This window comes from Branchiostoma belcheri, unplaced genomic scaffold, assembly GCF_001625305.1.
Source record: "Branchiostoma belcheri isolate BF01 breed outbred unplaced genomic scaffold, Haploidv18h27 scaffold29, whole genome shotgun sequence".
In the NCBI taxonomy this organism is placed as follows: Eukaryota; Metazoa; Chordata; class Leptocardii; order Amphioxiformes; family Branchiostomatidae; genus Branchiostoma; species Branchiostoma belcheri.
This window is the reverse complement of record NW_017803898.1, coordinates 2,023,369-2,035,757: the sequence shown is the minus strand read 5'-3', so window position 1 is coordinate 2,035,757 and position 12,389 is coordinate 2,023,369. Positions and strand designations below refer to the sequence as shown.

The 12,389-nt window shown below is 38.9% G+C and overlaps 2 protein-coding genes across 2 annotated transcripts in view; both read left to right on the top strand.

Annotated features, from left to right (window-relative positions):
- Positions 1-5,563: 5,563 nt before the first annotated feature.
- On the top strand, positions 5,564-10,597 carry LOC109472953 (Down syndrome cell adhesion molecule-like protein 1 homolog). Its single transcript, XM_019772818.1, has 9 exons — positions 5,564-5,657; positions 6,020-6,322; positions 7,043-7,348; positions 7,624-7,908; positions 8,016-8,282; positions 8,398-8,685; positions 9,341-9,628; positions 9,769-10,044; positions 10,287-10,597. Exons 1-9 carry the CDS (start codon positions 5,564-5,566, stop codon positions 10,595-10,597), a joined length of 2,418 nt encoding a protein of 805 aa, XP_019628377.1.
- Positions 10,598-11,839: 1,242 nt separating this feature from the next.
- The window catches only part of LOC109472952 (tyrosine-protein kinase receptor Tie-1-like), a 5,754-nt gene continuing 5,204 nt past the window's right edge, over positions 11,840-12,389 (top strand). The window contains exon 1 of the mRNA XM_019772817.1: positions 11,840-11,857. Within this exon, the coding sequence (XP_019628376.1) occupies positions 11,840-11,857 (18 nt within the window). The remainder of the gene's footprint in view (positions 11,858-12,389) is intronic.

Below are 12,389 nucleotides of genomic sequence, written 5' to 3'. Positions count from 1 at the left end.
ATTGAAGTTTATCTTTAATTACAGGGATCTATGATCTTGCAGGGCAGAAGTGATTTCCTGCAGCAGTGCCTGACGGGACTAAGGAATTGTTGTCCCTTTGATAGGAAGAATTTTGCTGTTTATTTGTTTAGCCATATAGCTGGAGCCATTCGTTTATTGATTTATGAGCAAGAATCTCAACAAACATTTTAAGCAAGAGCCTCAACAAATAACAAATATGGCACGCGCATCAAGTCTCCGAGTGGAAATGTGAACACAAATAAGCAGAGTTGAAACAAAGCATACATGCCAGCCCTATAAGTAAGCTTGTTGTATGATAATAACCTTGTGCTAAGCGAATATTCCATGCATATACCTGTAGTTTGCTTTGAATATAGAGTACCTTTAATATCTAATGTAAGGTAATGCTTCAATACTCTTGCAAACGTTAAGCACTGCAGGTTTAGTAAATTTCACTGATTCCACTAGCAAGTCTTTTTTGTGTACATCTATAATCAGGGAGGCAGGTCTTAAATTTGCAAATTTAAAGAATTCGAAGTGAGTACCTGCAGTGTCAGTAGGACTTGAGTCCATTTGAGTTTCAGTTTATTTAGATCCACAATCAGCTTTACTGAGAATTTTCTTTGTAGATATTCTCCCTGTAGCACATTACCACATGGACAAACCTATATGATATGCTTGTAAACAAGAAAATAGTAACTCTACCAACTAGAAAGAACAACTACATGACATAAAGAATACAATATACTTGTGCAGAGGATTTATGAGATTCAAGATTTCTTGGTAGTTGGTACCCTTACACTTTCAAACATTTCACTTACATGTGAGGCTTATAGAGTCCTCCTTTTCTGACTCCTGAGCATTTGTTCTGGATTTGAGAAGGTAGATCCTTTGTGATTTTAATGTGATGCTCATGTGATTGTGCTGTGGTTTCTTAAGTTTTTATGATCATGTAATATATCATGAAAATGGGTTGTCTGTTTATAAATTTGTGTTGACTACCCATGATATGACTTTCAAATATGTGACATGTAACTAAGAAAATTAAAATTAAGCAGAATCTTATATTTTGTTAATCAGGTCATTTACATAAAAGATGAAAAATACTATTAGTAACCTTCGTTAATATCAAACTTATAGATTTTGGACTAGTTGAGCTCATTGGGTAGAAAAAGGTGTCAGGCGACATTACATTGTATATAAATGAGGACTTTCATTGCATTATCAATGATGAACAAATCATTTTAAAATATTTCTGACTAAGACATAAAGGTTAACAATCTTTGGCAAAGATATGACATTGTGGAACATCATATTTTGTTTCATAGACATTTATCATGAAAAGTTTTAGCTATAACATACTTCTTTGATTTTTTACTTTAGCCTGAGAGAGTGAAATATATTGTTTTTGCTTGTTGACGTAACTGTTGGGTTTATTATACCTGCCTAAATCAAGCTTTGGTCCATCGTAATGTTGCTGTGGTGCATAAATGATAATAAGTTCTGAAACTGATGACTGTATCCTCTTGTCACAACTTGTTCTTGATGCTTTCATTGTGGTTTTCATTGGATATCTCATCCTTGCAACTGGCATATATTTATATATTTAAATATATATTTTGTCACATACTGTAACAACAAAAATATTTAGATAGAATCATACCCTTTCCAAGCCAATTTCAGCTATAGGAGGTAGGCATAAATTACAAAACATCACTAAAGTCCTTAGTTATTCGACATATTTGGTAATAGATAAAGTAAAAGTCCCATCTTTTGTTAGCACTTAGCATGTTTGGATGTGTGTGTGCGCGTGCGTGTACTTGATAAAATTCAACCTCACAATAAGACATGCCAAAGGGGCGAATAGATATCTTCATATATTTCCTTATATGATATTAGAAAGCAAAGTATTACTTGATGGTATATGATTATGAAATAAATGCTGCAATTCTACTATAGGTTACATTATGCAGGAACTGAAGTCGTTTTACAAAGCACAACTGGAATTGCAGTTTATGTATTTATTGATGACTAAATCTATAGCTCTTTCGCTCTGTCCTTTATATAATTATATCAGTTTTGATTTTGGAAAGATCTGAACGTTTATTTTCTATCTTCCAGTTTCAAATGGTGATATGAGTGAACCCAGGTGAGCATTGAGACCATAACAGATTTTAAATTCTTTGTTATTTGATCTTTTTACATTTATGCTACACATTATGAAGGCTCCATGAAAGATATGAAAACACAAATTTTAAAGATTCAAAGTATTTTGCAAACATCTCTACATATTATCTGATGTGTCAGCCCTTTATTTGAATACTGTCAAAATGAATATTAAACATAACAAAATACAACAATTATTTTCATGTTCATGTGCCTGGTATATTCATTGACTACATTATATTGTATGTACAGTATTATCAAAAGAGAAACAATTATGATCATGTATTTTTTCAAATAAACCATGCAGGTCACAACAGAATGTCAAGCTTGAACCACAGTCAACACCTGCTCCGGAACATGTGGAGCCTACCAATAATGAGGTGACTCCAGACACTCTCTCTTACCCAATGCATGGAAATCCTCGCATGCTACGACCACTACAGCTTGATCCTCTTCCAAAACAAAAAAAGAAAAAAGGAAAGAAAAGGTTTGGCCATTAACAAGTTACTCTGTGTGCGTTTAGGAGTAGCAAACATGCCATTTTATCTTCATGCATCTTTCATCATCATCATTTTCTTGCAAATCCTCTTCGCAGTTTTTGAACCATATCTCAATTCATCAAGGTGCTTATGAAGTGGATGTGAGTGATGACGAGTTCAGATAATGGTATAGGTCTTACCACCACCCTACTGGCTCTGCATAAATGTACATTATACATGTCGTGTACATACCATAGCAACACGAATATGATACAGGAAACTCTATGAAGTTATGTGACTTCAGTTGTTCTGTTGGTTTTCTGAAATATTCTACAGGAAGAAGAACACATCTGAAAAAGATGCCCAACTCCCTAAGAATGCTGATGAACAAGTTTAATATCATGCATCAATTGTCTTCACATCCCCAAGACAACACAATTCTTGTCGTTTGTTCCGGGAAACGTATTTTAGGGGCAATTGAGGCATTGTAGAATATGTGTGTGTTGGGGCAGCGTGCTGAGTTAATCAGCGTGCTTTGACAAATTCATAACTGTTGTATACTCTTCACTTAACTTGATACGCATGACATACTTAATGAGAATATAAACAGGCACATATACTCGTAAATGGACTGGATTTTATTGTGATGAATGTACTGTGTGATATGTAAATGTTCAATTAATGTAATATAAATGGAAAAAGTTTATGTGGCTGTAAATATTAGCGATTTTTATTATGGAAGCTAATTCTATAACTAGGTGTCGTTTTTACATTGTGATTTAATTTTTTTAATGACTGCTAAAATGTACATTTGCAATTTAATTTATTTTCATCACTTTTTTTCTATGACAATTTTGCTTCAGATTTGTATGTGTAAAACGTTTGGTAACTAAGTTTTTGTGGTAAATAAATATTCAACACTGATTGGCCAAGAAGGTTTTCAATTTGCTTGGTTGTAGTTTTAATTGGTTGTAGTTGTTATGGTTGTAGTTTCATGATATTCTGAAATCTGATTTGGAGAATACTTTGAATTCCAAGACTATTTGAAAGTCTATTATAACGATGCTTTGTTTGTGTCTATCGTCTGAGCATGACAAGTATAGTATGCAGCAGTACTATCACTGAAGTAATTACAATTGTATATTTGTATGATTGTTACAAAGATTTTGTATATCTTTTCATATGGAAATTCAATATTTTGCTGTTTGCATTGTGTTTGCATTAAAAGAAGACTGTTCCTTAATGGTTTGTATGTTTTTTTCAGACAGTGATATTTTAAGTACTGATATTTTAATGTGATGAATAGCATTTGATATTCATATCGGCATCTCATGAATAGGTTCTAAAAATGAAAAGTTGTGGTCGTACAATAACAACTACCAAACTGTCTGGAACACGTGACCAGCATAGTGTTCTGTTTCCCACGGAATGCAGTTTAACTTTTAAACTATATTGAGATACCACTTTGCAGACTTACGTCTGAATTGCGTAAGTAATTACAATGTATCCGTTGTGTTAATTTTATACTATACATTGTAGGTATTTACAGTTCGCTTGTGTGTCGTATTAGGATACTAGGACCAATCCAATTTCAGCTTCATCGCATAAGAAAGCAATGATAGTAGTACCTATTTGTATACCCAGAAGATGATAATTCACAAATGGGCCCAGCCCTCTTGTGCAGTCTTGACCGATCATCAAATGCTCTTGACCAACCAGCTATATTACGTAAAACCAATTAGCCCCGTTCCTTTTCATAATCGTACTAGACTACATTTTACGACTATCACTTGACAGTATGCAAGAAAAAGGTATCGAAGTCCAGACTAAAAGGAGTCGCCGTTACCCAGTAGTCAATCTCACAGATCTAGATTTGGCTGATGATTTGGCCTAGGCAGCCCAGTTGGTGAAAGACACAGAATCACTCTGCAATCTCTTGAGAAAGCAGCTTCCTATGTTGGTCTGTACTTCAACGAAGCCAAAACTGAGCAGTTAACCCCACCCGACAGGGACGACGGATGATGAAAACTGTCAGTCTAGATTGGTCGCTGTAGTTTCTTGGATTCTTAAATATTTTATCTAGATCTTGAGTATAAAAAACAGTTTCGAAATAAAATTAAAGTTTCTATCAGTAGCCTGTAGATGTCCTCGCTGGATACTGATGATAAATAGATGGCTATAATGAAAAGAATGATATCACTACTTCTTTCATTGTTGGTTTACTGTTGATTTTAAGTGCTCTGCCCTCAACGACTCATTGTTTGGGAGGATCCTGCCTCGATTGATTGACAAGAGTCCTATCCCAACTGCATGAAAGATTATAGAATATATAATCAATTACATGATCGCAGATGACGCCTTATATTTAGATTGATCCCATCCAAATATGGATCAACCGCAGGCATCAAGTTCTGATGCATGACGGCCAGTCATGCGCAGGTCCCGCCAAGCTGTTCTGTTTCCAGCACAGACCCTCCAGTCGCTCCTAAAGTGTATGGAAGATATGGTCTTCCCATCTTGCCATTGGGCCGGCGACCCCTTGGACGTTTCCAGGTCGGGATAGGTTCTGAAGTTAACAGTTTTATGACGTCCTGGGGTAGGTATTTGCATATTCGTAACCTATTAAGTCATAAAGTGACTCAGTAGTAATGCATGCGGCTACAAATGAGCGGCTGAGCTCAGCTTATGAAAACATATGAGAATATTGTCAAAACAATGACGACATCATCGACTTCAAGAAAGGGATTTAATTTCCCTGACAATTGCCAAAATCTCTAGTTCCCAGTTCTTTATGAAGGTGACGCACCTCAGATCAGTACACCGAATCGGAGAGGGCAAATAAACTACCCGGAAGTAAGCTGGGGTCTTTAACAGCGAGTTTTCAGTATAGTGAACCAGCTGAGTTTTGTCCAAACGCAATGACTACCGCATGTTATGCCACGAACACAGATAAAAACGTGCGATATCTACTCGTAGTGTTGACATCACTCTCTGTGTTGTCGTTCTATCCAGGTAAGACACGTTTGTAGCTACAAGATTTACATACAGTCAGGTGTTCAGACAGTCTACCAATATTAGTATTTTCTAACTTTTGATTCTAATCTCTAGGGGCTGCGATAGTCACTATATAACTATTTTAAGATTTCTAACAGACACGTATAACCGTTAAAAAAGGACACGAACAATAGCGACCCCATTATTTAACCGGGCAATTTTTTGCATAATATATAACTTGAATACTCAAAAACTTGCGCAACTGTGTCATACGATACATGCGGAAAGAGAAACGAAGTAATAAATCATGAATCATAAGTAAATCATTTAAAAAATGCGACAATAGATGTGTGTACCCTACGTTTTGATTAATTTTACAGTTACTTATGCCGACGTGAGCCTCACAGTAACGGCACCTCAAGGCGTCCTTGTGGGACAGCAGGCCATCATCAGTTGTGTCATTGATCCTGACCAGCAGGCAGCAGTGTCCTGGTCTAAAGGCGGTGCTTTTCATGCAAGTACAGCTGTACTGGCACAAGGTCAAGGGCCCATTACTGACGGCCGTTATAACGAGTACAGAGACAGAGACATCGACATTGAGGGTCGGGCAAGTCTGCGGATACAGAACACCAGGCTGAGTGACAGAGGAGAGTTCTTCTGTGAGGTTACTGTGCTGACTGCAGGTACACCTACAATGGTGGGGCCAGAATCTGTGGTCTTTTCTGTAGCAGGTGAGGAAATTTAAGTATGAATCAGAAATTTAATAATTGTTTGGCGCCTAGATAATGGGACCACAGTCAGGTAGAGGGTTGAAATCTTGAAATCAACTTTATTTTAGTCTAGAAGGGTTGTAGTATCTCAAATATTATCAGGAAGGAAAATAAAAATATAAATTAAAAGAGTAAAAATATATTTTATGATGATCTAGGACTGAGTAGGAACCGTAAATCAGCAGACTCTGCCTGTTTATTGCTCGTTCACGATAACATTTTGATCATCTGTATGACCTCGTTGTCTCATCCTGGAAGAGGATTTTCACGTGAGGTCTACATATAAGGAAGCTTCTCTTCACCTCTCCATACTATCTTACCAACAACGACAGATGGATTCAACAATTCATGAAATAAATTGATTTGATAAATCTAAATTCTTAAATGTTGAGTTATGAAGTTTTCCCCCTTAAATCCCATCGTGTTTCATACTTTTCAAGTAGTTTAAATGGTAAATTGTACTTTTAAATTGTAGTCAGAAGACATTAATTATGATATCGTGAATCACACATTTACAAAATAAATTCTATGCAGACATCATTCTATGCAGTAATAGTTACGAAACATAATGCATTAAGTATGAACTACATTTGTTTCCTATATGTTTCCTACTTTTGCCCCCCCCCCTCCAAGCACCTGCCGGCCCCCCGACCATCTCCCCCTCCGGGACCCCCAGTACGGAGTCCCCCCTGACGCTGACCTGCACCACGGCCGGAGGCTACCCCCCTGCCACCATCAGCTGGTACCGAGGTCAGGAGAACAGGACTGCGGAGGCTGAGCAGCAGACTGACGTGGAACAGTCTGATGGCAGTGTGACGTCATCACGACAGTACATCTTCACTCCGACTAAAGACGACAGCGGCGTGTCCTACAGATGTGTCGTCAGTCAGACTGTGCTGCAGAGTAACCTGGAGACACAGACCACTTTCAATGTCAGATGTGAGTTTGAGTGCGTTTACAAAAACAAATTTACACATCATTGTAACAAGAAAGTTCAGATTTTACATTATTTCACCTGGAGGCAAAGACCACTCACAATGTCAGATGTGAGTTTGTGTGGTACACATCTGCAGATTGTTTCTACATAAACAAATAGACAATTTACACATCATTGTAGCAAGAAAATTCTGATTATGCAATATTTTACCTAACATCTTCTATGCTGAGACTTCTGTACCATTCTGCCACCATCTGACATGTTTATCCAATCCCAGACCCAGCAGAAATCAGCCCAACCCCTCCGGCGACCACCACAGTCATAGCCGGGCAGTCGGCAAGCTTCTCCTGCCCTGCTGACGGCAACCCTGACACCTTCACCTACACCTGGAAGGAGGGAGGGAGGACCATTAACACTGATGCTGAGGACCAGTTTAGTCAGAACGGCGGTGTGCTGACGATCAGTGCTGTACGGAGGGAACAACATGACACAGTTTTCTCATGTGACGTCACCAACAACATCGGCAGTGCGGACACGGCGTCTACAACACTCGACGTCCAACGTAAGTTTGGCTTATTGTGAGACTATTGCTTTAATACATTATACACATGAAGTAAGATACAAGTTTCACTTTCCCAGACTTACTTTGATAATATTGTCCCCGCCCAGACCCCCCAGACGTGTCGGCTCCTGTGACTGTGACAGTAGAGGAGAACCATGACCTGGCTGCCGAGTGTACTGTCACGGCTAACCCTGCTGTCACCAGTGTGGAGTGGAAGAAACAGGGCAGCACCTCAGCTGTGTCCAACAGCGCTACGCTGTCCATCACAAGGATCCAGAGGGGGGCAGCTGGTACCTACGTGTGTACAGCACGTAACATGCTGCATGATGACAGCATTGGAACTGGGACAGCGTCGACTGTTGTCATTGTGCAGTGTAAGTCCTTGGTTTCTCCTTTTTAGATTGTGTTATGATTGAAAAATTCTACATCTTTTTGATGAATAGTACATTTCTTTCTAGTTTTACATAATTGTTTTATGCTATCCGCCAGATGCACCGTCCAAACCCAGCCTGACCATCGCCCCCAGCCCAGTAGTGGAGAACCAAACTGTGACCCTGACCTGCCGGTCTACCAGCGCTGTGCCAGACCCAACCTACACGTGGAAGTTCACGGCACAGGGACAGCCTGAACAGGACGTCAACTTTGGGACAACAGCTGACAGCGGAGGGACACTGACAATAACTAATGTCCAGCGCGCACAGGCCGGGCAGTACAGATGCACGGCCACTAACGATGTGGGGTCAACGGACAGCAACACGACAGAGCTGGTCGTCAACTGTGAGCTCATTCTTAGCTATCTCTCTGATTTAGTACGTATAGGAATGTATAGAACTATGCTGATGTTGTTGTCTATTTATGGGTGTTACTTTAAGGCACTCGGTGCCTTTATTCGGGTTATAGCAACTGACAAGGCTTTATCACACCATATTCACCTCGGGACGGGACATTAACCCTTAAGTATTTTACCTGCAGCTGTAAAATGTGTTTCTTCTGTACCTTATTGTCAACTTCCAGTCTTGGTATTCAAGATTGTTTACTGATGACTGGGTTTACTACTTGTTCTCCAGTGAGTATACTGAATATCATCCGTTCCATCTGTTTTCTAGCTAATGTATGTTGTTAGCTTGTGGAAAAGTGAGCTTCAAATGTATCATGTTATGATTGTTGTATGAAGTTCTATATCTCAGTCTTTCTACACATATCTGGTACACACATGAAGTTATGTACGAGAAACGGAGGTGAAGTGCAATATGGTGCAGGGCCTAAAATTCTTTTTCAGGACTTTCACACTGAGCTTTTCTTAAAATCAAATTGATCAAAGACGTTACATTAGATGCTCTGGTGTAATCTGGCTGAAGTTTGAAAATTAAGGTTATCGCAACTTACAAAGCATGATATAATATTTATGTATCGCTCTTGCTAACCCCCTCAGACCCTCCAACCGTGTCCACCTTCACTGCTGACTCCATCCCAGCAGATGAGAACAGCCCTGTCACCCTGACCTGTACTGTGGACAGCAACCCTGAACCGACTTCTGTCAGCATAGTGAGGGTGGGGACAGGGTCTGTAGGTGACATCACTCTGGCCACAGGTCAGGATGTGAAGAGTCTGTCCCACACCATACAGACTGTGAGCTACACGGACACAGGAACATACAGATGTCAGGCTGTCAACGGGATCGGGGAAAATGCTACACGGGACATGGAGCTTCTGGTCAACTGTGAGTATTTTCTCATTTTGTTGTAGACGTTTAGATTTTCTTTACATTGTAAAATTTCTTTTTTTTTAGTGAATGAATGTGTCCTCTGTTGGGGAAAAGATGAAAACCATAATTAGTAAGTTTATTCTTCATTCTCACAGACATTCCTGTTTTTGTTGGAGTCCGAGACAAATACGCCGTTGCGAAGGGTGAACCCGTGACCTTGACATGTAACGTCACAGCCTACCCAACACCTGTGACGTTTACGTGGGCTAAAGATGGTGGGAGTGTTTCAGGCAATGCTACCATCACAAATTACAGTCTGGGCAGCACACTGAGCTACACAACAGTGACAGAGGATGACTACGGATTCTACAACTGTACAGCTAGGAACATCATGGGCAACAATAGTACTGTCATTGAACTGACAGCTGAAAGTAGGTTTTAGTTTATTCTACATGTACAATCAGAGCCCATCTCAATTAAACAATTTGAATACCAATATATCCAACTATAAACAAGAATTTATGCAAAGTTCTTTCAAAGCTTATGATATGTGGCATGTACTTTTAACTACAAGAAACATACTTGAACAAAGATATCTGTTCCAAATGCAGGTGTTCCTTTTTTACCTTTTTATTACCTTCTCAAAAATGAATCCTGCTAGTATTTTCCCCAGGTGCCCCTGAGCCCTCAACAGACCTGACAGTGACCATGAAGAACTCCAGCCGTTTTGTGACTGTAGAGTGGACAGCTGGGTTTAATGGTGGGCAGGAAACAACACACACTGTACAGTACAGGACAAGGGCAAGTGCATGGCAAGATGGGCCTGAGAAACTTGAACCAGCGAGTGCGGACCATCCTCAGTTCAGTGTGACCTTCCAGCTCCCAGAGAAGGCAACATATGACATCCGGGTCAGAGCTACCAACAGGAACGGAACTGCAGCGTCTAATGTGGTGTCTTTGACTACAGAAGGTTTGTCAGTATAGTTACTGTACCAGGTTGTAGGTCACGTTTTTTTCCTGTGTGTCTTTTTATTAGTTCCTATGATCATTTATCATCACAATACTTGATTAAAACTATAACCAGAGTTTCCAAATTTCAGGACCAAAGATCTTATATGGGTCCCTGCCCCTCACAACTGAAACATTCAGTAATGAGCTGAGGGATCTTCAGTCAACAACAGCAGTTCAGCTGACAAATAGAATCATCAATGAGGTAGGCATTTTACATGTACATTGTCTATGATATCCATTGTAAGATTATTTGTATACATCATTATTAAAAGAGTATGAAACATTTTCAATTTTTGACACTATTTCAGTGTCTACACTACATGTTCATTTATTGCGTTACTTTAAAGCTGGACCGTGTGTTTGACGACATTCTTGGCTATGAGAAATCAACTGTCACTGGATACAGGTAAGCTGGGTTTGTCATTTTGTTCCATGTCACCGTTACATTACTGTAGCAAAGTGTATTGTGCATTGTTCCAAGTATATAATTCATTATGCCTTAAAGAAATGTAACTTTATACTTGAGCATTGCTACATCCCTCTACTAACTTAAAGTTCTTTTATTGAATGTACTTATTAAAATATTCAGAAGTTGACATGAGTGCAATTTTTGTTCCAGTGAAGGCAGTGTGGTGGCAGCTTTCCAGTCAGTAGTGGGAGAATCCGAGTCAGAATCTGCCCAGACAGCCTTCACCAGAAGCCTTGCTGATAACCAGTTGGGAAGCTGGACTGTGGACAGCAGTAAGGCCAGCATTGGGGATACTCCTCCTACTGGTGAGGTTTAGGACTGTCAAACATATGTATAACTCTATCCTTTAATTTGTACGGGACAGTGACACATTATATTGTTAGGTTCTTAAACATTGTTTACAATGAGACTTTTGAGACATATCTTCATTTACTTTGTTAATTGGGTATTTTAAATGTTCGCTCATTCCCAATTCCACATTTCTTTCTGCTTCTTTTTTTATACAGGAGGTGGAGACAACACTACGACTATCATCATTATTGCCGTGACGGTATGTGGAGTTGTGCTTTTGGCTGTTGTCGCTGTTGTGCTGATCGTTGTCAGGAGAAGGAAATCTGCAAGCAGTAAGCGTAACACATTTTTTATTGAAACTATTTTAAAATGTTTTTTTTTCAAAATTTATTCCTAAATAACCATGCATAAATTTCGATGTTTCAGAAAAACCTCACGATAATCATTCAAACAACATGGAGCTGGATAATGTGGTGAGAGAGTACTTCAATGTTTTTTTCCTTGGTCAAAAATGTATTTTTCAAAATGATAATGCATTGCAATCTTAAGTTAAAGGCTACTTATTTCGGACTGGATATTCATAGTTTGAATCAAATTGAGCTGAGGGGTTTCCTTAACTTGACATTTTACTTGTGAAAACTGACTACTTGATTGGAATAAACAATTATTTTCTAGCGAGGTGATGTAGACGATGGGTATCAAAGTCTAAGGGCGCCTCATAGGCGGACAGTAAGTACAGCAATATTTGTACTCAATTAAAGTACTTAATATGCTCTGTATAAAAACTGAAGTGTATTCAAGTATGTGAAAATCATGATTGTATCTCAATCAAATCTTCCTTTGTACATGACTATGTCTCACGATGATTAATGCACTTCTATGCCATGTGCTGATCTTCACTATTTGTACTGCTTGCTTGATTTGAGGACTTGTGGAAGATTTTACAAGAGCCATGTACAGGACAAAAAAATACCCTTTGTTAAAATTCTTCTTTTTTTTTTTTTT